Source organism: Lycorma delicatula, chromosome 7, assembly GCF_047948215.1.
Source record: "Lycorma delicatula isolate Av1 chromosome 7, ASM4794821v1, whole genome shotgun sequence".
Classification (NCBI taxonomy): domain Eukaryota; kingdom Metazoa; phylum Arthropoda; class Insecta; order Hemiptera; family Fulgoridae; genus Lycorma; species Lycorma delicatula.
In genome coordinates this window covers 1,671,517-1,699,486 of record NC_134461.1, presented here as the reverse complement: position 1 = coordinate 1,699,486, position 27,970 = coordinate 1,671,517, and the positions used below count along the sequence as shown (strand labels likewise).

Here is a 27,970-nt window from a genome sequence, read left to right as displayed (position 1 = left end):
TTAAAATGATAAAATTAGTTTATTAGCTGAAAGAAAAAAATTGTTAAATTTGAACAGAATATTATAGACTAACTTTTCATTATTAAGTATTAAGGTAAATAGATAAAGTTACAAATTAATTAACATAACCTTGAACACATATAAATTATAATCACCCACACCACAAAAATCACAACTATATACAAGCAGATGTACACATAAATACACAACCATCAATATTTACAAATAACATGGTCATTTAATAATAAGTGCAATCTCATTTTATTTTTTTAGAGTGTTTATATATGGCATTTATAACTCCTTCAGCAACTATATCTGGTAAGTTACTTCGTTTGCACTCAGTCTGAGTACTAATTCTAAAGACCGGCTGATGACCAATTGTTCTATTTCTCCTGTAAAAGTAAAAAAGAACCTTCAATGTTCATATTTTAAAAAGATTAAATGTTACATCAAATAATTGATGTCACAGAAAATGAAATAAGATAAAAAAACATAACAATAAAGTAAATTAATTGAATATAAAGGGCAAGTTAAAAATTATCTACATTTTTCGTTCTACAATTTATTTGCATAAAGGTAGAAATTCAACATGTAAGTATATATAAATAAATCGATTCAATATTTATACATAAAATTAAATTTAAAAATTTCTAATAATTTACCACATTGTGTTGAAATTTATTTGATATTGCAGTTACACATAAATACCACACCAGAAACGTTTTAAAATAAACTAAAACAAATTTTCTTAGAAACGAGGTCAACCATCCTTTAATATATTTGACAATCTTAAAATTTGCATCCTTATGGTTTTAATTTTGTTTTTCTTTTTTCATTTATTTACAGATAAAAATCTGAGTGATACACAACATACAATACTAGAAGCCAGAGAATAGCTATTTTCATTTTTTAAGAGAAAAACATTTTACTACAGTTCTAGTAAATGGTAATGTTTGATCAATACTACCTTAATCTCTGCAATATATTTTGAAATAAATGAAAATAAGATTAATTAATTGTAATAAGCTAGACACTGGGTCTACAATGTGTGCCTTAGACACATTTTAGGTAAAATTAAAAATGGCTTTAATTAAAATTAAAGCCTTTAATTTCTTAAAGGCTTTAATAAACTGTGCTTCATGAAAAGTATTAATTTTAAACGAGTGGAGAATGTTTTGATTTGTATGTTCATGAAATGGTTGCATAAGTAACTGATTAAACAAAAAAATGGACTATGATAAATTCATGTAGCTGTGTACATAAGCTATGCTCATATACTGTGATGACTCGTGCAGTAAGCCAAATCATCTTCCTCAGTTTTTTATTAGTAAAAAACAGGGAACATCTCAAAATAAATAATAACAGAATTATTATTTATTTAAATATCTTAACGAGAAATATAATTCACTTGATTACATTAAAGAATATTTTCCACGTTATTTTCATAACATGGAAACATGCACAAAATTATTTTGACCTAAATCTTCTTGTCTACAAAAAGTTGCATAAATTTAAAGTCCTGGGAAAGAATGTAGTCAGCTTGCTGGCTACATTCCCATAACCAGGGAAAACTCTTGGACTAACATCCACAAATATTAAAAAAGTAAAATACAAATCAATGCTGCAGAAGACGTCATATTTATATAAACTATTTCCAACAATTACTAAAAAAGAAATTAATTAAATAACTCAGCATACAGTTTCCTTTTGGACAGGAATTTAGACTCTGTTGAAAGAGATTTTGTTTAACTTTCCTGCAATACTGATTCAGAAGAAAAAGAAGAAGAAGAAAGACTGATTCAGAAGGAAAGGAAACTAATTTGCGAACTGATTCTACAACTTGAAATACAGAAAAAGTTTGTATAAATATCTGTCCGAAAATGCTTTGTTATTGATTTACGGCTAGCGATAAAGTTTAGCCAGATTTCAGTTCCCTCAGTGAAATGAGGTCATACTGAAATTTTTAAGGCGTATATAAAGGGTAAACTTGATGGTTTCTTATGTTTACTGACCTGAAAAATTGAAGAAAACAGGTCCCAGCACTGTTTCCTATAGTTTTTGAGATATCTAATGTTTTAAGATTCAGTAGAAAAAAACAAATTTTTTATAGGTTTTAATTACAATTACTTTATTAATTGACCGGTAAAATTAATGCAAATTTTATTATCAACACTTGCAGAGAATTTAATTCTGGGAAATTTGATATAATAAAGTCTATGAAAAATAGAAAAAAAAATTAGCTTTTATTATTAAAAACAAAACAGAATAAAACTTAACAGAAAAATGTTATGAATAGTACAAAATTAAAAACAGCTGTTTTCAATGCAAAAAATTTAAACCTTTAAAAATTAAAATACTGCTTTAAAAAAATACTCATTGTGATTTATATAAAATTAATCTACAATAAATGTTCAAAAATTCCATCATTGACATTGATGCACTTTTCAATTTGTTTCCTATTGCCAACCTAATAACTTTGAGTTCCTTGATGAGGGCAGCAGTATTAAGAATGTGAGCAAACAGTTCATCATGTGTCTACATTTTTGTTTGTATATGTTGCATTTCATCCATCCCTAAAAGCAGTTAACTAAGAGAGTAAGGTCCAACGATCTAGGTGCCCAATTTACCGGCCTTTACAACCAATCTGTTTACCAGTAAATTTGTCATCTAAGAACTGTTTTACTTCATCTGTGAAATGAGTTAGTGCTCTTTCAAGTTGACAGTAAATTTCAATCTGTTTTGCCAATGAGAAATTTTCAAACACTGTAAGAAATTCATTGTTTAAAAATTCTAGATAATTTCTTCCCGTTAATGTTGTTCTAGTATGAAAGGACCTTTTAACTGGTTGTCGATCATGCTCATTGAAAATTGTTGCTGGAAATTTGATTCAACTACAGCATGTGAGTTTTCTTTAGACCACCAATGTGAATTCTGGGTGTTGTTTATGCCATTATGGGTAAAAGCAGCTTCATCTGAAAATAGTATGAACAGAATTAAGTGATAATTACTGCTAACCCATTAACAAAATTGCAATTGTCTGACATGGTCCCCAAGCTGGAAATGTTGTATTTTCATGAACACGATAAGGACACACAGTTCGTGAACATGTAATGTCCTAGATAGTGCACTTTATGAAATGTTGAGTCATGTGGAAATTCTTAGCGTACTTTTTATAGGACTAAGCTGTACTACCTGAAAAATGTTTTCCTTTGCATCACCATGTATCGGTTGACATTCAGATGAAACATGAATTGTACCATTCTTATAAAGATTATTAAAAAATTTATAAAATACTTTACTGTTTGAAACTATTCGCCCAGGATACCTACATCGATATTCTTCCAAAATCATAACACTTTTATTTTAAGTTTTGTTCTATTTTATTTTTAATAATAAAAGTTGACTTTGTTTTTGTTTTTTATAGACTTCATTAATCAATTTTTTCAGAATTAAGTTCCTTACAAGTTTTGATAACAAAATTTACATTACAAATTTAATAAAGTTATTACAATTCAAATCTAAAGAAATGTGTTTTTTGTCACTGAATTTTTCTGTTGTTCTGCTTTACATTGGATATCATAAAAACTATATGAGGTACACTTCTGGTACCTATTTTATTCGATTTTTCAAGTCAAAATACATAAGAAATCATGAATATTTAATACATCTTTAATACATCTTCAAAATTTCAGTTTGACCTAATTTCACCACGGTAACTGATTTCTAGGTGATATCTTTCACTAGCCATAATTCAACAACAAAGTGTTTTTGGACATATGTTTGTTTGACCTTTTGTTTCCTTACTTCAAGCTCTGGAAACAGTTCCCAAATCACTTTCCTTTTCTCCTGAATCACCTTTTATATAAAACTTTAAAATTTAACCTTTTTCAATTAATATAAGTAGAAAATTGTTATTACCCTTAACGACTTTTTTTCTTCTTATATGAAATAATAATATTTTGTACTATATTGTTAAGAATACATTCATACTCCTTTCTGTTTTCGTTCTCATTTTTTGCTGTGAACTCTGGCACAGCAGATTTTCAAATGCAGTTCAATAAAATTACGCAAAATTTATTTCAAGTTGTCATCCAAAAATTTAATGCATTTATAAAACTCAAATTATGTGTACACTATTTTTTTACTGTAAAAAAATGGAAAACAAGATAATTAAATTAATGAAACACTTCATTGATATTGCTGTATATTTATGATAAGGCATACTATAAATCTGCCCTTGCTTCATTCACCAAATACTTTGTCACATTAACTTAATCTTCAAATCCCACTATGCATAGGTTAGGTTACTGACAGTTTTCAATCATATATTCACGTTGCATTTATGAATGTGCAAGAGATATTTCCTACCTTAACGCTTTTCATTTATATAAATATCTCCAACTCAAGACTAAATATTTTCTTTAAGCACAACATTCTTTAAACCTTTTCCACATCCAAAAGAATAATGTGAATTTCTATATTAAGAACTTGCCTTTTTCTCAAAATTTTATGTAGAAGTAAAATATCTACACATTATCTCATTGTCAAAAATCCAAACTGCATCTTCACTTTCATCTCCACTGCAAACTTCATCATTTATTTTTACTTTTGAATTATTTATATTAATGTAAAATTAATATATTTCAGCATGTCATTTAATGCAATTATAATGAAATGCTAATAATAATATTAGTTACATGAAATCAAAATTGTCAAAAGTGCATGGTTAAATATCTTCTTTGATAACATTAGAGCAATGAAGCGTTGGGTTTTGATTTATTATGCAGTATAATTTTTTTTTTAAAAGATAAAAACAAAATAGTTACTACTATCCTGACCTAATGTATGTATATATAGTGATCAACTTAAGATAACCATCATTGGGATCTCAGAAACAAAAATTTTAAATGGAAAACCTTCACTACATTTTTCCCAACATTAAACATACAGTATTACCATTTTTTAAATCTTTGCTCTTTTCCCAATACTGCAGCCAAATTCATTATTTCAAGTGGAAACTCCATATTTTTATTGCATTTTTGGATAGGAAACAGTATTTTTATTTTTGGGTATTCTTCTCTAAAAACACAGCCATTACAGAGCTACAAGCTGATAATTGTCAACTTACAAAAACAATAAATACAATTTTAATGCTAAATAGTTATCACCCATTACTGCCCATTGAGCTGGTATGGTTAAACTTGTCATCACAAATCAGCTGATTTGTTTTAACAGCTTTGTTTAACAGCTGATTTTTGAAGTCAAAGGCTCTCAGGTTCGAATCCTAGTAAAAGTTGATTGCTTTTATATAGATTTGAATAATAAACAGTGGAGCACCAGTGTACTTTGTTGGTTGGGGTTTAATTAACCATACATATCAGGAATGGTCAGCCAAGACTACACTTTATTTACATCTCATACATATCATCATTTTATTGGGCCAGGAGATGCTGCCTATTATTCACTAGTTGAACAGATGGCAACATACCCATTAAGAATAATAATCGGCTTTTTTTCCATTGTTGAAAATTTTCTCTAATTTTCACTGATGGTTTGTCTCCCCTTATTCATTAGTTCTTTGATTTGCTGTCAAGAAATTAATAAATACTTTATAGTTCAGTCAATAGGAATTTCTTTGCTAAAAAAGTAGTAGATTTTAGGGAAGTACATGGAGTTGCAGATTAGGGCAAGTATAACTTGTTTATATGTGACAGGACAAAATTTTCATTAATAGGACAAAATGGTGGCTGTTCAAAGGTGGTGAAAATCGGTTTTTCAATTTTATAGGCAAAGTAAACTTCCTAGGCGAAAAAATTCTGAATAAAAGTTATAGGTGCTGGGATTCTGAAAATGACCTCCAGTAAAGCCCATAAGGGCTAGGTACAGAGAGGGTGGCGTGGCAACCAAAACTGCCACATGGAGGATGTCTTCCTCTACGGGGTCAATTGTAGGCATTTGCAGTACCTATAATTTAAGTCCATAAACATTGAATTTTGTTAATTAGTTACTGCAAAAATTCAAAATACTGATAAAAATGGTAATTTCTTGCAAAGCCAATAATTATTGCAAAAATAACTTTTTTACAATTTTTATTTTAAAAGCTGGCTCTTGGAATTCCAAATTCAATAAGTGGTTACACAAGAAAATTGTTGACATACACAAATGCATTGCTGAGATATAATTTGTTTATAAAAAGACTTTTCAGGTAACTGTAATTATTTTGGTCTTTAAGAACTTTTTCATGTCCATTTCAAGTGCAATCTATTATCATCTAGTGCAATCTATATCATCAAGGCTTGCACTTTCAAATGGTGAATAGTTTTAGACCAAAGTTTATTGTAAAACTTGTTTACACTTCTTCAAAAAAATGAGCGAGAAATAGAGTATGCATGCATGCCAGTCGTGGAAAGGTTAAGTGTAGTTAAGTGGTTCGCAGCATTCACACATGAATAAAGCTGAATTCTTAACTTCAAATCGGCAGCGGAGTGCAAAGAAATCACTCTATTTCTGCAAATATTGGATGAATCAAGACCGTTTGTTTTTTAAACTGGAGTAACTTGAAAAAATAACTATCACGTTATCATTTTTTACATATTTCAGATATGACTTTTATGTATAATGACGGGATTAAAATAACGATGGGATTTATCGACTTTATTAATAGAGTTGATAATTCCACCTACTCATTAATCCTAATGAAAATAAACTAACCATATAATTGCAAATCTATGAACACTGACTAAATTAAATTTCACTAAATGACTTGATTTAGATATCACTCATACAAATTTAAACATTTTTTTTATACACAATGTTTTTTTGTAGAAAAAATAAAAGAACAAAAAACTGTACAACTTGACTTCTAACATTGCCCTATGGAGAAAGAGAATCTCAGCTGAATAGTGAGGGGAAATAGTTTTATGAATCCAGGAATCAATTAAAAAAATCCCTTTTGGCATGCCAGAAGGCAGAAGTAGATTTCACCAGTGCTGAGTACGGGATAAAATTCAATTAACCACACATCTCAGGAATGGTCAAACTGAGAATGTACAAGACTACACTTCATTTACACTCATACATATCATCCTCTGAAGAATTATCTAAACGGTAGTTACCAGAGGCTAAACAGGAAAAAGAAAAAGTACAGGATAAAGAGATTTCCACCTTAAAGTTAAGAAGAAGTTCAAATTTACTCAATATCACAATGGTTGCATGTGAAAAAAAAGTTTTACATGTTTCACATACGACCAACCCCATCTTCTTACAATTCCAGCAACATTTTTGTCATCATCCCTTGCCGAAGGGTTGGTCATATCAAAAATTGTTTCAGACAAAAGTTTTAGGTAATGTTTAGAGGATTAACAATCACTTTAAACAAATTTGATACTGTGCCTATTAAGGAAGATATGTTATTTTTTGTCTTCGAAACCCCATTTTTTCCACCCCCCCCCAGACCAATGTTTGATGATACCAAAAAACTTTACTTATATAAGTATTACGCCCTTATCCAAAGAATAGTAGAAACTTTAAATGAATTTGATATTTTATTTAATAAGAAAGTTATAGCAATATTTTGTTTTTTCAAAAAAAAATATTCTCTCTCAATCACACATTCTGTCTCTCTCTCTCTCTCTTAGTGTGTATGTGTGTGTATGTGCATGTGTGTATGTGTGAGGATCTAAATTTACAATTATAGATATTTACTTGTATAATTTTTCATTATAGCATCTATTAGTTAGGTATCTTATATTAAAACACTGCTACAATTAATTTGTGATTTAAAACAAATAAGTGATGAGTGAAAAAGAAAAGGATACTACTATTTCAAATGAATTCATTAGATTGATAATGGGCAGTTTTAAAAAAATATTGCAAATGACAGTGGCAGGTCTTCTCAAACTGGATGAAATCAAAAAGTAAACTGATTATTTAATCAACAAAAATTTGTGATTTCTTGAAAAAATTCTTAGGATTTTATAAGTTAAAATATAAAATAATAGGAATTTAAATAATTCATAATTTTATGAATTAATCATAAAATAGCTCAGCAGCTGCTCTTGCCCTGATATAGTATGATAAGATCCTTTATCATTGAGAAAATGCTGATATTTTAACACTAACAATCAGATCGCATTAATAATATGATATCTAAATTCCTTACAAAAGTAAATAAACTTTTTAGACTTGAATTGGGTTCTGCAGAACCGTAGCAGCTAATTGACATAATGTACTACTCTACTGATACAGAGAGGATTATCTCACATAATTACAAATGTATATTTCTGAATGATACCAAGCCAAACTATTGCTGCGATTTTACATTATGCATGAGGCTACAAACTGTATATAAACATGCCATACTGAAACTTACTGCAGACATGGATGGCAGTTTTAGGTAGCAGTATTTACCTTTATAATTACAAAGTAGGGTATTACACCTCTCATTTACATTTCATAAGCATACATACAGCCACAAAATAATCTATCGGAACATAAAATCAAAAATATTTAGTTCACTCACCACACAAAACGCCAGGGTAAGCAATTAAAAAAAATTGTAACAGTAAAAGTTACACCATGAAGGAGTAAACAAAACTTTCAGTTAGATCCCAAGAATGGAAGTATAGATGCAACCTGATTATTAGCCTATAAACATTTTCCGACACTGATCAATCACAGTAACAGTACGAAAATTTTTATATTACAAATTTCATTAATTAATAGTTGTAGGTCAAATTTTAAGTTAAGATATCAAAAAGCAATTATTAACCAGTTTGAAACACAAGTTAGTAATAAGTATCACATTTTTAAATGCGTTAATTGAATGCAGCTATTAAAATGTAGATTATTACCATTAGTATGCACGAATACCCTGATGCAACAGGGTGAAGGCGGTACCTTTAAAACAATTGTTACTTCAGATTATTTATGAACACTACACACTTACTAAATATAATCAAAAACATTATTGAAAATGCTTACTTCTCTGTGCAGTGAATGAAAAGCGCTATATCTTTTGTCTATTTTATGATGAACACAGTCCGAGAGTACTTCCACAGTATAAACATAGTGTGGTTTTGAATCAACTAATCTATACTTCGATATATAAATTTCGTTCATACTTAGGTAGTGGTAGTACACTTAAACACTGATTACTCTATTTACAGTAATCTTTTCTGAAAACAAGCATAATTTATTCACTGAATAAATATTTTTTTTGGATTATACAATTCAAAAAAAGGAACAAAAAGGCACATGACAACCACACCTCCCTTGATCTTTCATTCGACGAACGAACACAGTAAACAAAATAACCGTTTTAACAGATTTGAATTAAATTTTTGTCCTTGACGTTTTTAATGTTTACAAAAACTAAAAAGTCGCTATGAAAAATACTGACCAATATGAAAAAATATACTTAGATTATTTTATTTTATTTTATTTTATAATGATGTATATGTTATACACTACGATAAAATCGACTGAACATAACCAATAAATCGTTAACTGTTTTGACTTTGGAGCCAACATAACCTGAAATGGAATAAGATAAAAACTTTGTTCGGGAACGATTTGTTTGGAAATAAAATGGTTTACTTAAATTCTTACACATATCAGAAAATATCATTGTACTATAACAATATAAATCCAAGCTCTATGCTCGTATATTACTTTCGAAATGTGTCTTTTACCGGCTTACTCTCAACCTATGTTTGCCTCTGCCCACATCGCTTGAAATAGAATAATACGTTTTTATAAAACAATCCTTGTGTATTCTTTTATTTCAGAAAAAATGTATTTATAAGTGCTTGGTATTAAATACAGATTTATCTCTTAAGCAGGCCAAAACAGTTATTAAACTACATAATATTTTGTTGAAAATCAAACTTATGACCTTCAATTAATCCTATAATTATGTTACATACTTGAAATCTAGATTTCTTTGCATCTTACTTTAAGGGGCATGTATAAAAGAATTCATGTTTTTAATAACTAATCCTCTGGTACATAAAATAAAGTACAGTTGATATTAAAACAAGCTAACAAAAAAGTTACTGCTTACCTAATTTTGGCTTAAAATGACATATGTAATGAAAGGATTTTCAAGGTCCAGTTTTTACCAATAAATATACATTAATAACTCAGGCTATACTTTAAACACGTAGTTTACATTAGTTAATAAAATAAAATAGAAAACCAGCAGTTTGGCAAATTAAATTTTATATAAATTTGATGACGTTAGCTATGGTCTATCTCATAATAGACCACTAAATTTTTGTTTGTTTGTTTTTCAATACTATATATTGTTGTTTCTAATTTAATTACTTTTATTTTCAAAATACTACATGTTAATGATATCATTACTTGTAATATGATTTATTTTTCAATATAGAGTAAGATGTATTTTTAAAATTTTAATAAGTTTTCCTTGCTATGGTCATTATCAGTAGTAGACAATAAAAATTAGTAAGACTTTTGAAAATTTATGTAAACAATTTTATTAAATTACACTTTAGTTGTTAGTATTCTATCTTACTTCACATCATTCTACTTTTAAGAGGCTACTTTTTTTTTGCTGTGGAATAATCAGGTTGCAAGGGGTGCAGATTATTACAATAATACATCATAGAACCTTTTTTTGAAAATTACTATTGAAATGAAATTTACCTTTATGTTAAATGCAGCAGGTGTTGTCACTTTGTTCTAGGCATAATTCAACTCTTACAGCCATGTTATGTACACAAGTTGTTAAGTGTTGGCAGTTTAAGTGGAGATGGCTATTTTATATATTTTTTTGTATTCTTTATATACAGCTTCTCAGAACATAAGTCACAAGGTTACCTGTCAGGAAGTTATATAAGTGAATTCTCTTTAAACATTCAATATTTCATTTATAACAAGTTTTCAAATGAACAGTCATATTATCTCTGAGTAATAGAATTGGGCATAATGTTTTCAAGTACATGGAGTCCACAGTTCATCACCTTAAAACTTCTATCTAAACACAAGTTAAATCAGAATACGGTTGTTCATGAATAATGTGCAGTTTATCTTATTCAACAAATAAAGAGTTAATATAGCTAGACAGACAAAACCTAGACTTGCCTATGGAAATAATTTTATTTAATACTTATTTCTTTTTTCTTAGTGAATTTTTAAATTACAATAGTACAACTTCTTAGCTGATTATTGGACATTAATGAGAATTGTTGAAATACTAAGTAACTGGAATCTTGGAAAGTTTACATGCCTCCCATTCAAAACAGTAGGTTAATCACTTCTTAGTGCACAAGATACGTTGCTAGTATTCTAAAATTTATGAATTAAATCTTATATCTGTCATGTGTCACCTATATGTAAAATCCATGTGACTTAATAAAATATTTTATAATCTAAGTACAAAATTGTTTAGTAATAGTTTATTACAATTTCAAGGATTATGAACTGTATAAAAATTGTGTTTATTTGTAAATTTATGATTGGTATAATTTTTAGAAATAAATAAATGTTCATGTAAAACCTCTCTGAGTTTTTCTTGAACTAAATTTAACTGTTTATTACAAGATTTAACAACATTCTCCACTATAAATGTAAGTTCTTCAATTGTTAACACATTGACATATTCTTCACACACATATCTAACATGTAAGCTGTACAAGAAAAAAAGTAGTACACAGGAGGGGTTGTTCTCAAGATCAATGAACAGCACACGTAGTGTTGAAACATTTTTTGAATGTTTCACACAAAAGAATTTGCCAATCTCCATGGTAGAGTGGTAGCAGTGTCTTGACCTTTCATCCAGGGTCCTGGGTTTGAATCCCAGTCAGGCATGGCATTTTCATACAAAATTCCATATTCCCACAAAAGTATCTCAGTGGTGAATTAATTCACCATTACAAAAAAAATTGAAAATTTCATTTTCTTTCATTTGATCAATTCAACCTTTAAAATTTTACAGAATATTTTTTTTTTTTAATAAAATATACAAAAAGGTGTATATATATATATATATATATATATATATATATATATATATATACACACACACACAAAACTTTTGAGTATTCTCTGTTTCTGACAAGCAAACAGCATATACTTCTATATATAACAGTAGACTAGGCTTTTATTTCTTAACCAGATATAAAAATCAACAATTAGAAAACAAAATTAAAGAGTTTATAAACTGTCTTCATGAATTTTATAAAATAGAAATACAATGTTTTAACAAAAGTATTTTAAGTTCTAAAATAGAAATTATTAAAAAAAATAAAAAATGACATTCTATTATCTATTTAAGCAATTTTGAATCAAAATTTTAATGTAAAAAAAATTTTAACTTTAATTTATAAAGTTATGTTTAATTCGTAACAAATCTTAAATAAAAATTAATTTCAACATTACTGCATCATGTTAACTCTAACATCATTTTTTAACTTTCTTAATTCACCCACATTTTTGAATCCATATTTCAGGGTGCCAATTTAAAAATAATTACCTACAAATTTAATAATCTTTGTTTTTAAAGTTGAACTAAATTCAAATATTAAGGCAGTGTACATCTAATGACACAATATAATGTTAATACGCTTTAACATGTATTATGAATACTTCTTTCATTTCTTAATGATATTGCAGCCATAAGGTATCATCAAAAATATAAAACAGCAATTATTAAAATAACTATAACTGGACTGGGAAACATTTACAACTAAATATACCAACTTATAGCAGCATTAGGGCTAAATGAATGCAAGTGGTACAAATGTGGACGTATCTTTACAAGTGTATAGTAACCATACGTTTTAAATGGCTAAGAAAATTAGCACTATCCATTTTTTTTTTTTAATTAAAGACTGAATTCCGATTAAAGAAAAATATTTTATTTACACACTCAATCAAGTAAACTAGTAGTAACTACATTTTTTAATCTATAAGCCCCTGAAAAGTTAGATGCTAGTAAGAAAAAAAGTATCACATGGTTTTAGTGAGATATATTTATTTAACCCACTGGTCTCTTTCTGGTTTGTGTGTATTCTAAGAACAATTCAGCAGAAAAAAAGATTAATGTATGAAGTTAAAGTTACATCTATAACATTACTTCACCAGATTCAAGACCTTAACATAACAGTATTTCTGCACTGATGGACCTTTGTCGAACTTCTGGACATGGACTTTGTCGAACAGACGGTACTTACTTGGTCCTAAGTCCAGGATAGGCTGAAAATGTTTCACTTGAATGAAACTGAACATTGTTATGCAGAAAACAATACCCCTTTGTTGTACTGCTGTTCTGGATTGATTTCATAACTTTTTAAGTAGGGTTCAACTTAAAAGAGGTCCCATCACTTAGTTTAGTCTACAAATAATAATTTACTGGCAAACACTTACATAATAATTTACAGGTGTTTAAATGTCCATCCACTTCTATGCACTTGTCAACACGTTTAACTGTGTTCCAGGCTACTATTGTAAGCTGTATCCCATCTATTTCCTGAATGGAATTTTTAATGTCTGTCTTTCGTTCAATTCTTGCAGGGTGTGTGGACTGCTCCTATAAAAAACTTGATTTTTTATAGGATCTTTCTTACTGCTCCATTAAAAAAATCCTGTAACATCTCTGTAATAGAATGAGTTGTACAGCAAGTGGTGCTGTCTTGTTGCAACTGGCTGTTACGCTTTTCCTCTTGCAGCAAGGCTATGAACTGTAGGATCATTTTTTGGTAGACAGCATCATCCAAGTTTTTTAAAAAACAAGGGTCCTATTATTTGTCACCTTGATATCGCATACTATACATCTACTTTTTGTGGATGTAGGGGAGAATCAAAGAAATTTGTGGAGGTTTTCATTTCCCCTGGTTCAATAGTTCAGACTACTTTCTTCATCTGTGAAAAACACTATTTAAAATGCCAATGTTGCCTCTAATGAAATTCTTGAACCACTGACAGTAGTAAATCCTTTTGAATGGCATTAGTTAGCTTATGAAACACCTGTATTCCATGAATGTTATCAAAACATGTGATGTTCAAACTGACTGTGTTGGGCACGTTTCTGGTCTAACTCTGAACCCGTTTCGTGTAATTTTTCAACTAAATTCTGAGTAACACTTTTCACTGGTGCTTCCTTTTCAAATTTCTTAGCAAGTTTTTCCTACAAGTGTTCAATGTGAGCACATTTCATCACCCTGCATAATTCAACTGATGAGTTTATTTCATAATTTAACCAGTATATCTGGAGTAATATAATAAAAAGAACTATAAAAATGAAAAATATGACTGCCTGAAAAAACTGAACTAAAAAAAAAGAAAACGAGGTATGAAAATAAAGGATTAAATATCATTATGCAGCAGTATTCAATAAAATAATGGGTGACCAATCAATCGACAGTTTTAATTTGTTTAAATATATTTTTCATGTTGTAGAAATAGCAGGCATTTAAGGATGTGTAATGATTAAGATCTTACCAGGTCTTATATTGATAAGAAAATTTTTTCCTTCAATGAAAATATTTAAATGCAGTCTGGGGAGGGGGCTCTGAATAATAATTATTTTATATTAAAGAACCCTCTGCTATATAAATATAAAATACAAGCTATTATATTTATAGCTTCCATATTAAAGAACCCCCCTGCTATATAAATAGATATATTAATTTATATTTAAGAGATCAACCCTAAGTACTGAATAATTGAAATAGGATTTCATTACACAAATAGAAGTGCTTTGTGAACTTGATTCGCATCATCAGCTGCATACAAAAAAACATCATAAACTTGCAATCCATGAAAACATACCACTTATTCGCTTATAATTTGTGATAAGTTAAAAATATTTTAAACAAATTAAATTTAACTTATCATACTTTGAAGTCTTATAAAAAAATTTTAAAACTTTTAATTAAATTAAACATTTTTTAAAATTATAATCAAAACAAGAGACAAAAAAACAAAAAATTGTTTAAAATTATAAAAATTTATCAATTAAGTTTAAATTAAAATGTAAAAATATAATTAAAACAAAGATAAAAATTAAAACTTTTAAAGTAAAAACAAAAACTTAAGCAAAGAAAAATCATGTGCCAGCCGTTTCACTGAATTTACCCTACTGACTATATTGACAGATCAAATACTGCAGCCTTTATACTACTGTCATCCTTGTATTCTGTTTGAAGGTTGATCATATTATTCTTATGTTTATATATACAATACCTTTCTAAAATGTCAAAACCGAAATCCTGTTAATCCTATCCATATTGCATTTTTTAATTCCTAATATTTTTAAGTTTGTCTGAATATCTGATATTGTGTGTTTATTTTTAATAAAATGATCCGATACATTCAAAAAACCCAGTTTACTTTTTTGTCTGAATATCTGATATTGTGTGTTTATTTTTAATAAAATGATCCGATACATTCAAAAAACCCAGTTTACTTTTTTTATAACTTCTAAAATGTTTTATAAATCTAGCTTTAAAAGATATAGTGATCTTACCAATATAAATAAATATTGCCACAATCATTACATACAATTTTATAAATACCATTCAAATTCTATATATCAGAAGTATTATTACGTATATTACTTATTAAATGTTTTATTATGTGGTTATTCGTTTTGTATGCAGGTTTGAACTTATTATTATCACAAACCTTTGTTTACATTACAAAGGTTTGGTTTTAGGTCCAGTACATATACCAATATGTACTGGACCTAAAAGGTAACAAGGAGGCACCGTATGCAAGGCATGTGTGCTCCAAGGTGCCAGGAGCACATGCCAGACTGATGAAAGGAAACTTACATTCAGACCTTTTACTGAAGGACGTGATGCAAATAAACATAATAGGAAAACATAAGAAAACAAGGAAGCAGGGTCTGCATCCGCGTATGTCCTACTGGTAGCAGGTGATGAAGACCAGAGGACAAAGCACATGGTGGACGGGCTGAACAAGCTTTGGAAGGCAGAAAAAAGGTAGATTGGAATAGTGGCAGCCAATGAAGACATAGGCTGTACTAACAAGAAAAGTGACAGAATACTGGTGTGTCCGGTGGGGACTTAAAGCTCCGTTATACCTGTTTGGTAAAGGAGCAAGTAAACGAGAGGGACTCCACTGGGCCCAAAAACGGTCATGGTGACAATGAGAAATGAGGGTGCCACCTATGCACACCCTCCTGAAGGATGTTAAGAGGTGTGTAGGGAATGACCTGGCAGAAGATATCCTTTCAGTGCGAAAGGGACCAAGAGAAAAGGTGAAAGTTAGGCTGAAAGAAAACAGTGAGGGAAGAACCACACTGAAATCAAGGGGTGGGTCACAGATCCAAGGACTGGTGGTGATGGACAGATCAAAAGGGGAGAGAATGGTGTCAGTCCATATCAAAGATCTCGACCTAGAAACCATGAAGGAAGAATTGACTGAGGCGGTAAAAAAGGAAGTTGGAGCTGATGAAGAAATACGTGTTACCTCACTGCGCCCTGCATTCGGCAGCATGAAGAATGCCATGATGGTCCTGGCCCAGAAACATGCAGGAAGGTTGACATAGAAAAGGAGGCTACTTGTTGGCACTCATGTTGAGTGGAGCCGAGGAGGGAAGTAGAATCATGCTATAGATGTTGGGAGCCAGGCCACAAGGCTGTAGAATGCAGAGGCCCCAACAGGTCATGTAATTGCTACAACTGTGGAGCCTTAGGTCACTTCAGAGAAGAATCTAAGGAACCCACCAGATGTGTATCTTGCAGGAAAGAAGGAGAAAGAATTGGAAGCTTCAGTTGTAACAAATTACGTCAGAAATGAGAATATTACAAATTAACCTAAACAGATGTTGGGTGGCCCATGGATGAATCACTGATAGAAAAGGAGACATGGCCATCTATGACATAATTGGGAGATATGCGAAAATAAAAGTAGAGAGAGGAGAGGGAAGACTACTGTTGAAAACAAGCAAGTGTCAGTGTGTGTGGACAAACTCTTGGTGGTGGTTGGTTCTCTCCCACTAACTTGCATTAATGATGGAGGGGATCCAACATTTATAGGAAGGGGCAGAGGATTGGTGGTGGATGTAACCTTTGTGTCTGAAGGCACGGTGAGGAGAGTGGTAGAATGGCAGGTCCTATTCACGGACTTCGCCAGTGATCATTGTGGTATCAGCTTCCAGATGGAGTGGGGAAATGTGGATCAAGAGGAAATCCAGACTATCTGGGGCCCAATGAAGCACAGGTGTAAAGGAAAGTGGAAGCACGAGCTGCTAGATTTGAGCAGAACCCACTGGACGAGCTGGAGGTACTCATGAGGACCTCAAAGAAGAATCCAACAGCGTAGCTCCTGTTAGGGGTTTAAGAAGGAGAAGGGCCTACTGGTGGACAACGAGGATTGCTGAACTAAGAGGGGAAGTCATGAGTGCACAAAGAAGACCAAAGGAGACATGGGGAAGATGATCTGATGCTAGTAGAAGAACAAAAGGCAGCCAGGAAAAGGCTCACAGCAGAAATCAAGGAGCAAAAAAGGGAAGCTTGGAGGAAGCTTTGGGCTGAAATAGACAATAACCCTTGGAGGCAGACATACCAGATTGTGACGGAGACGCCTGTCTACTCTCACAGAAGACCAAGTGAGGGGAGTCGTACGTGAGCTTTTCCCAGCACAACATCATCAGTGAGAAAGAATAGAGCTGGGGCAATCAAGGCGCTTCAAGGTGGGTGAAACCATGCTGGCAACAAGAGAGATAAATGTTAAAACGAGTTCAGAATCGGATGGTGTTCCGGGGCTGGTCATGAAAAAACTGATGGAAAGCCACCCTTGGCCAGTTTTGGAAGCAATAAATATTGCGGTACAGGATGGTCAATTCCTGGAATGCTGGAAGGAGGCCAGATTGGTCTTATTCCCAAAGGCAGAGATGCAAATGGGAATACCTGGAGGATACTGCCCATTGTGCCTGCTTAGCACAATGGGAAAGGTATTTGCCTCTTGGCAGGAAGGCTCTCAGACAAGAAAAGAAAGGGAGACCTCTCACAGAATCAGTTCAGGTTCAGGAATGAGAGGTCTACTATAGATGCAGTAGAGAGGGTGGTCTCCTGGGCAAATCAGAAGGCAGCGGGCACCTGGCGCTGGAGGAGAATACGGTGGTGGTACTGCTTTATGTAAAGAACGCTTTCAATAACGTTCCTTGTTCAGCTGTCATGGAAGAACTGGAATGGAGGGAAATAAGCCTATACATAAGAGCGTTGGTTAACGACTATTTAAATAACCGGAGAGTAAAGGCGACGTCAGAAGGAGGCGTGGGCTGCGACTTCTATATTCATGGGGAGGGGGGTGCCGCAGGGTTAGGTATTGGAACCCCTCCTATGGAATATTGTTTTCAACGGAGTACTCAGGCTAGAGTGCCTGGGGACACGGAGGTCGTGACCTATGCAGACGATCTGGTGCTGCTGGTCTCAGGGGCCAGTGAGGGTGAAGTGGAAGATACAGCTAACACGGCGATAACAAAAGTAAGTAGATGGCTAAATGCAAAGGGGCTAAGGCTGGCCCCGGAGAAGACCTCTGTTTTAGTGATGGCTGGCCGACGAAGACTGAGGAAGATCACCCTTGTGGTCGATGGAGTTAGGATGTGGCAAGTTGGGGTGGCCTAGTACTCTGGAGTGTAGCTGGATAGAAGGAGGAGCTTTGGAGAACATGTCAGCCAGGTCATGCAGAAGGGGCATCAGATGTCAATGGCATTGACAAGGGTAATGCCAAGAGTAGGAACCCCCTAAGACTTCAACCAGAACATTCATCATGTCAGTGACCACCTCAATCGCGCTGTATGCAGCCCCGGCATGGGGAGAAGCGATGGCTTTCACAAAGAATTCTGCCATACTGGATGCGGTGCAGAGAAGGGCAGCGCTAAGTGTATCGGCGGCATACAGGACGGTTTCAGGGGAGGCGGTCAGATTGTTGGCAGGTCTTCCGCCAAACCCACCGGGTTGGTCTAGTGGTGAACGCGTCTTCCCAAATCAGCTGATTTGGAAGTCGAGAGTTCCAGCGTTCAAGTCCTAGTAAAGCCAGCTATTTTTACACGGACTTGAATACTAGATCGTCGATACCGGTGTTCTTTGGTGGTTGGGTTTCAATTAACCACACATCTCAGGTATGGTCGAACTGAGAATGTACAAGAATATACTTCATTCACACTCATACATATCATCCTCATTCATCCTCTGAAGTATTATCTAAAGGGAGGCTAAACAGGAAAAAGAAGAAAAAGAAGAGGTCTTCCGCCAACCTGTCTTCTAAATAGGAGTAAATAGGAGGGTTGGCATGACTGCTGCCCAGGCGCATAGGCAGATGATAGAAGAATGGCAAGAGATTTGGGACACCTCGACCAAAAGAAGATGGACCTGGAGGTTGACAAAATGAATAGAACCGTGGAATAGGCAAATGAAGGGGGAGCTGGGATACCATCTAACCCATCTCCTGACAGGCCACGGTGACTTTGACGTATACCTGCAGAGATTTCACTTGAGAGATGACTCTGGGTATGTTTACTGTGTGGAGGAGAACACCCCAGAACACCTTCTTCCTTTGCAATAGGTGGGCCCAACTAAGGCATGAGTTAGGGTTAGATGAACTTACCCTTGACACAGTGGTAGAATACATGCACTGAGGGGAAGGCCACTGGAGAGCGATGTAGGAGTGGGTCACCCAAATACTCTGATACAAGGAAGAAGTGGAAAGGACAGGGCGCCGGTAGAGGATCTTAATGCCTGGAGAACATGATATCCAAACTGAGAGTGCAAGGAATAATACTGAGAGGAGGATGTAGAATAAGAATTTTCATTGTTAATTTTAAGTTCCACACATAGAATAGTTAAATAATATTGCAATTAAGGAGTCAATTGTATTCTGATAATTTGTAATTTGTATTTTTGTGTATATGAAATGTTATCACTTGTCAAATGTAAATGTATATTCTCATACTAGTTTGTGAAAATTCACACCAATATGTGGATTTTGGGTAAATTGTTGATAGCTAATGGTATTGTAATTTAAGTGTTCAATTATTTTGATGTAAATGTATGATTAATTTTTGTGTATACGTTGTCTAAAACAAAGGACACTAAAAGCTATACTGAGAGGAGAGCATAAATAAATTAATTTGTAAATGTTAGTATTGGGAATTCAATAATGCGTATGCAGATCTTGTGTATTTCATTAAGGGTTAAATAGTATTTTAAGTGTTAAATTGTATCTTGTGTAATAGTATGTGTTCAATGGTCCATTGTAAACCAATAAGATTTTGTATTATTCTGTATATCGTGTGTAAATTCACCAGGGCATGCATGTCACTCACCATGTACTAGATGCATCCTCGCGATAGGGAAGGTAGGTTAACTTTCCCCTATTGCTAATGGGAAAGAAAAAGTGAAAGGTGGCAAGGGGAAGGGAAGAGGGGAAGGAGAGCACGTGCTCAATGGCTAGGGAAACTAGTTGCTGTAAGTAAGGGAGAAGGAGGAAACATAAGGAGGAGGAGGAAGTTAATGTTAAGTTAAAGACCAGGGTTGAAATGTGGTGACGTATAGAGATAGGGAGGCAGCCTTTATGCCTAGGGTGCCCTGGCTCAATTACATGCAAGTGTAGAAGAATCGGGACTCCCTGATGATGGCATAAGGGACCCTCGAGGTGTGCGAGGGTCACGGGCAGTGAAGGGCATGTGAAACACATGCTCGGAACTGGTAGGTTAGGAACGGGGAGGGCAGCCTCGTAATGGAAGGAGGTGTCGGCAACCTAGATGGGGAGATCAACATATCCTGATGAAACTAGGAGGACCCTAATGAGAGAACCTCAGAGAAGGCAAGTCAGGAAGGGCAGTCTGCTGCCACGACACTCCGAGGTGACTGAGTTTTGCTTAATGGTGAGGACCAGTTGCTTTGGGTTGTTTAGGAATGGTCGAAAAAAAACCTTTGTAATGTGTTCGACTATTTTATCAGTATATACATATTTTAAATACACACAGTCAATTTTTTGTGCGTTATTTTCTGGTTTTAAATTTGTGTTATTTTTAATTTTTACCATTTGTTTATTATAACTATTATATAGCAATCTGTTTTATAATAATATTTAATTTTTTGTTTAATTCATTTTTATTCCCGTTATTTTTTGTATAATTAATTCCTCTATTTACCATATTTGTATAAGTACTAATCTTATGTGACCATGGGTGATTTGAAGCTCTATGTATTGTGGTTTTGTTGGATGTCGGTTTCCTATATACTGAAGTTATACATTGATTATTTTTACTAAAATTAATACCAACATCAAAATTTATTTTTCTATTGTTGTCAATTTCAAATATAAATTTCAAATCATTACAGTTTGAGTGTAAATTATTGAAGATTATTAAATGTTCTTCATTTATGACCAGATTATAGACTACAAAAATATCATCAACGTATCTAATCCACAGTAAGATATCATATGTATGTGTAAGCCCATAAACTATTTTATCTTCAAACTACTGTGTTAAAATCTCACACAATGTGGATGACTTCAGTAGCGTACTTTCTTTGTTGTAATATTTGTTATCAAAACTATAATAATTTTGTTAGCATATGTTTTTATAATAACAATGACGTTTTAAACAAACAAGGGACCTTCATGATTTTGTACTAATATTTTCTTTAATATATTAATAATGGCTTCTACGGGTATACTTGGACACATATTACAGATATCATAACTAACCATGCTAGTTTACTTACTTACTAACTAGTTAGTTTAGTTTTAGTTAGTAGTAAGTTAGCAAAGTTTTTCAAAGGAAGGTTTAATTAATATTATACACAGACACTCTGAGTTCTTTTTCTATATTTAGCTGAGATCTATATTTCCCCTTCAAAGCAGCCACTGCAGAAAATTCGGTTTCTCAAAGGTAGGATATTGAAAATAGTAATAGTATACGAAATGCTCTTGCTTTCAGTGCAGAAAACTCATCTTCCATCGCTGCCCAAAATTCAGAGACTGAATTATTATTAAATTGTCTTTTGATTTTGCCACTTGCCGTGAAGTATAAAAAGATTTCTTCTTTGGCAGTTGGGAGCCCTTCGGGAGTATTTTGAAATGGATCCCAACCCTCTCGTAAAGAAAATACTTTTTTAAATTCTTTGCCAGCATGGCTAAATAATTATCAATGGTTACAAAAATAAATTCAGCTTTGTAAGTTTTAACACATTCATTCACATTTGTAAGCATTTCTAGGTTTTTTAACTTTAAATTTCCGCTTCATAATTCCAATTTTCTACAAAAAGCATTAACTTTATCACTCGTATCCAACATGTGTATTTGTTCCTTGGAGTTGAAGATTCAAAGTATTTAATTTCTTGAATATGTTGACCAATTCAATCACAAATAAATTATCTCAAAACGTTTCGGCTTCCAGTCGGTTTCCTCTTCTAGAAAAATGGCTATTTCATTTCTTAAATCAAAAACACGTTGCAAACATTTCCCACTTGATAACTATCTTGCCTCACCAAAAAAATAGTAACGCTGAATGTACTGCACTCATGTCTTTACAAAGTGCAGAAAATTTCTTGATTTTAGAATTATTCTCATTTTTATATAATTTACTGATGGTTACAAGCATCATTAGCACAATATTCAGATCAGGACTCACTTCTTTAGAAGCCAGAGCTTCTCTGTGGATGATGCAATGTGTCCAGACAAACTGTGGAGATTTTTGTTTCACAAATGCTTATAAATCCCCCTCTATGAATCATGAGACCTTGCCGTTGGTGAGGGGGCTTGAGTGCTCAGGGATACAGAGTAGCTGGACCGAAGGTGCAACCATATCGGAGAGGTATCTGTTGAGAGCCAGACTAAGGAATGATTCCTGAAAGAAGGCAGCAGCTCTTTCAGTAGTTGTTAGGGACGTGAGTCAGAATGACTTAAACAGCCATATCAACATCACTCAGTCCTCTGAGTACTGCGCAGCTGAAAGCAATGGAAAACTACAGCTGTTTTTTTCCAAGAAAATGTGGCTCTCTGCATTTTCACATAAGAATAATGGAGGCGCCTTCCTTGGTAAAATATTCCGGAGTTAAAATAGTCCCCCGTTCGGATCTCCGGGTGGGGACTACTAAAGGAAGGGGTCACCAGAAAACTAAAAAATAACATTCTACGAGTCGGAGCGTGGAATGTTAGAAGCTTGAAAAAGGTTGGTAGGCTAGAAAATTTAAAAAGGGAAATGGATAGGGTGAATGTGGATATAGTAGGAATTAGTGAGGTTAGGTGGGAAGAGAAAGGCGACTTTTGGTCAGGTGACTTTAGAGTAATTAACTTAGCGTCAAATAATGGGCAGGCAGGAGTAGGTTTCGTGATAAACAAGAAGATAGGGAGGAGAGTGGAGTATTTCAAGACGCATAGCGATAGAATCATTGTAATAAGGATAAAATCAAAACCTAAACCGACAACGATTGTTAACGTCTATATGCCTACAAGTGCACAAGTGCACATGATGATGAGGTAGAGTATGTATACGAAGAGATTGATGAAGCAATTAAACACGTAAAAGGAGATGAAAATTTAATAATAGTTGGAGATTGGAATGCAAGCATTGGAAAAGGCAAGGAAGGAAATATAGTGGGTGAATACGGGCTGGGCAAAAGGTATGAAAGAGGGGACCGAATTATAGAGTTTTGCACGAAGTATAATTTAGTAATTGCCAACACCCGATTTAAAAATCATAATAGAAGAATATACACTTGGAAAAAGCCAGGCGATACTGCAAGGTATCAGATAGATTATATCATGGTTAAGCAAAGATTTAGAAATCAACTCGTTGACTGCAAAACTTGCCCTGGAGCAGACATTGATAGCGACCATAATTTGGTGATAATGAAATGTAGATTGGGGTTTAAAAACCTGAAGAAAAGGTGTCAGATGAATCGGTGGAATTTAGAGAAGCTTGTGGAAGAGGAGGTAAAGAAGATTTTTGAGGAGGACATCCCAAGAGGTCTGAGTAAAAAAGATAAGGTAGAAAATGTAGAAGAAGAATGGGAGAATGTTAAAAAGGAAATTCTTAAATCAGCAGAAGCAAACTTAGGCGGAATAAAGAGAACTGGTAGAAAACCTTGGGTTTCAGACGATATATTGCAGCTGATGGATGAACGTAGAAAATATAAGAATGCTAGTGATGAAGAAAGTAAAAGGAACTATCGGCAAATAAGAAATGCTATAAACAGGAAGTGCAAACTGGCAAAAGAAGAGTGGATTAAAGAAAAGTGTTCAGAGGTGGAAAGAGAAATGAACATTGGTAAAATAGACGGAGCATACAGGAAAGTTAAGGAAAATTTTGGGGTACATAAATTAAAATCTAATAATGTGTTAAACAAAGATGGTACACCAATGTATAATACGAAAGGTAAAGTCGATACATGGGTGGAATATATTGAAGAGTTATACGGAGGAAATGAATTAGAATATGGTGTTATAGAAGAAGAAGAGGAAGTTGAGGAGGATGAAATGGGAGAAACAATACTGAGATCTGAATTTAAGAGAGCATTAAAAGATTTAAATGGCAGAAAGGCTCCTGGAATAGACGGAATACCTGTAGAATTACTGCGCAGTGCAGGTGAGGAAGCGATTGATAGATTATACAAACTGGTGTGTAATATTTATGAAAAAGAGGAATTTCCGTCAGACTTCAAAAAAAGTGTTATAGTAATGATACCAAAGAAAGCAGGGACAGATAAATGTGAAGAATACAGAACAATTAGTTTAACTAGTCGTGCATCAAAAATCTTAACTAGAATTCTATACAGAAGAATTGAGAGGAGAGTGGAGGAAGTGTTAGGAGAAGACCAATTTGGTTTCAGGAAAAGTATAGGGACAAGGGAAGCAATTTTAGGCCTCAGATTAATAGTAGAAGGAAGATTAAAGAAAAACAAACCAACATACTTGGCGTTTATAGACCTAGAAAAGGCATTCGATAACGTAGACTGGAATAAAATGTTCAGCATTTTAAAAAAAATTAGGGTTCAAATACAGAGATAGAAGAACAATTGCTAACATGTACAGGAACCAAACAGCAACAGCAATTGAAGAACATAAGAAAGAAGCCGTAATAAGAAAGGGAGTACGACAAGGATGTTCCCTATCTCCGTTACTTTTTAATCTTTACATGGAACTAGCAGTTAATGATGTTAAAGAACAATTTATATTCGGAGTAACAGTACAAGGTGAAAAGATAAAGTTGCTACGATTTGCTGATGATATAGTAATTCTAGCTGAGAGTAAAAAGGATTTAGAAGAAACAATGAACGGCATAGATGAAGTCCTACGCAAGAACTATCGCATGAAAATAAACAAGAACAAAACAAAAGTAATGAAATGTAGTAGAAATAACAAAGATGGACCACTGAATGTAAAAATAGGAGGAGAAAAGATTATGGAGGTAGAAGAATTTTGTTATTTGGGAAGTAGAATTACTAAAGATGGACGAAGCAGGAGCGATATAAAATGCCGAATAGCACAAGCTAAACGAGCTTTCAGTAAGAAATATAATTTGTTTACATCAAAAATTAATTTAAATGTCAGGAAAAGATTTTTAAAGTGTATGTTTGGAGTGTCGCTTTATATGGAAGTGAAACTTGGACAATCGGAGTATCTGAGAAGAAAAGATCAGAAGCTTTTGAAATGCGGTGCTATAGGAGAATGTTAAAAATCAGATGGGTGGATAAAGTGACAAATGAAGAGGTATCGCGGCAAATAGATGAAGAAAGAAGCATTTGGAAAAATATAGTTAAAAGAAGAGACAGACTTACAGACCACATATTAAGACATTCTGGAATAGTCGTTTTAATATTGGAGGGACAGGTAAAAGTAAAAATTGTGCAAGCAGGCAACATTTGGAATATGTAAAACAAATTATTAGGGATGTAGGATGTAGGGGGTATGCTGAAATGAAACGACTAGCACTAGATAGGGAATCTTGGAGAGCTGCATCAAACCAGTCAAATGACTGAAGACAAAAAAATAAATGCTTGTATAATTTGGAATCTTTCAGACATTGAATGAGCACCATTGGTGCATATTCTGACAAAATTTTTCCACTCTGAGCATTTTGAGCATCCCACTCTGTTTTCTGAACTCAACTCCAAAGCTTCTTTAGAATTCGATAATGAACTTCTAACATAATTGTGGTTACAAGTTTCATGAATTCTGCCAGAAAAAGTACCCTTGCTGTCATAAAACACTGCACAAACACAATGCTATTTCTTATTGAATTTCCCACTTAGTTCTTTCTTCTTCAAGATACCTCTCCAGCTACAACTGATTTTTTCAGCTTCTTTCAATATATCTCGACTTTCATTTTTTATTTAAATTCAATTTGTTCAGTCCCTTCTTTTATGTCTTTCACAGTACCAAAAAATATTATGTCCCCAAATACTAACACCTTTGCCTTCGGATGTACCCTTCTGTGCTCCATTTTTTTTTTCAGTTACCATTTCTCCTACTTCTTTCACTTTTTGTCACTAGTTCTGTCACAAACCTTTTTATTATTTGGAGTACTACTAATGATACATCCTTTAAATCTGTCTATTCTTCTGCATTAGTATCATTCAATTCTAACTAGAAGCATCAACCAAATAAGGCACTTTAAAGACACTATTAACATATATACTTGGTGTCAGAAATATTAGGAAACTGCCAAGACTTGGCATAGTTTTTTTTAAAACAAAAACTAATTAGGGCTTTTTCTATAACATTAGTATTCTAAAAAGATTTACTTTGTAAAAAAGATTAAGGAGAAATTAAGAGTTCAAGATAAAAATGACTAGATGCAAAAAAAAATATCTTTAACTAAAAATCCAACAATTAAGATCCAATAATGATTTTTCTAAATTATCCAACAAGTCTGATTTCCAATACTTTGGCCAAGATATTTAGAAAAAATAAATTATTATTATTAATAAAATAACAATTAATCATTATTTAAAAATTAATAATAGAACATTTTAACTTACCAACAAGAAGATTGAGTATGATATATGTTATTATAACATAAAATGAACAAAAGTATATTAAAGAAGCTACAAAATTGCCACAGTCAGTTTCCCAATAGTTGTCAGCTGGTGTACAATATGAAGGTTGTATCATACAGTCATGCATTATTTATTCCAGTCTTCTCCAGTAACAATTCGGAAAAGCATTGCCACACCGGTCACTGGTGAACCAAAATTAGCTCTCCTGAAAATACAATGAGTCCAGTAAATCTGAGTGAAAATCTATACAGCAACTACAGCTTATAATAGCTCACTAATCTGACAGTTTTCTGGAATTATAACTTCTACTTTGTAGGTTAAACAATATTAATTTTTAATTTATCATGTTCAATATTTATTAAAAAATACATTTTTTAAATCTGCATGTAAAATTTTGGTTATTACATAAAAAAAATACTCTTATTTATCCTTATATTAATTTAAGACATATTTGTTAATCCGGATGGCAAATTGTGCCTTAAACTACTTTTTTACATTAAAGATACTTTCTAAATAGAGAGACGTATGTTATCAGTTTCTGAAGTATTGTGCAATTCCGTCATCAATGGTAATCCCAACATTAAATATTTGTAACTAGATTTTAAAAGTGAGAAAATATTTAAAAATATAAAACATAACTATACGCATCAAACTCAATATAAATAAAAATAAATTTAACAAATATTTTTAAAATGAATTATCTCATTAACTAACCTTCCTATACCTTCTCCATATTTAACTGTTCCAAAAAGGATTGTCCCAGCAAGAGCGTAGAAGAAGACCACAAGAAACATTCCAAATATGATAAAAAAGCTTTTGCAAACTGAAACACCAACAGTAAGCATAAGCATTTTTAATGTTGCGTGCTTTCCAGTTATTGTGAAAAAACGAAGAACGACAATGACAAAGCCTACAGAGTATGATAAGTTATTCTGTAACAAATAGAAAAAAGTCAATTATTTTCCTTG

General features: G+C 32.7%; 1 protein-coding gene across 5 annotated transcripts; it reads right to left on the bottom strand.

Moving 5' to 3' along the window:
• On the bottom strand, positions 1-27,902 carry LOC142327930 (sodium leak channel NALCN-like). Of its 5 annotated transcripts, XM_075371308.1 has the most exons (6): positions 27,717-27,902; positions 26,985-27,207; positions 10,669-10,842; positions 8,983-9,176; positions 3,919-4,144; positions 1-392 (listed from the first exon to the last, which is right to left on the bottom strand). In XM_075371308.1, exons 1-2 carry the CDS (start codon positions 27,851-27,853, stop codon positions 27,129-27,131), a joined length of 216 nt encoding a protein of 71 aa, XP_075227423.1. In that variant the 5' UTR covers positions 27,854-27,902; the 3' UTR covers positions 1-392; positions 3,919-4,144; positions 8,983-9,176; positions 10,669-10,842; positions 26,985-27,128. The 5 variants fall into 5 exon arrangements, 4 of the variants coding, with proteins under 4 accessions (XP_075227423.1, XP_075227422.1, XP_075227425.1 ...); XM_075371307.1 differs by lacking the exon at positions 3,919-4,144; XM_075371310.1 differs by lacking the exon at positions 8,983-9,176.
• Positions 27,903-27,970: the final 68 nt, after the last annotated feature.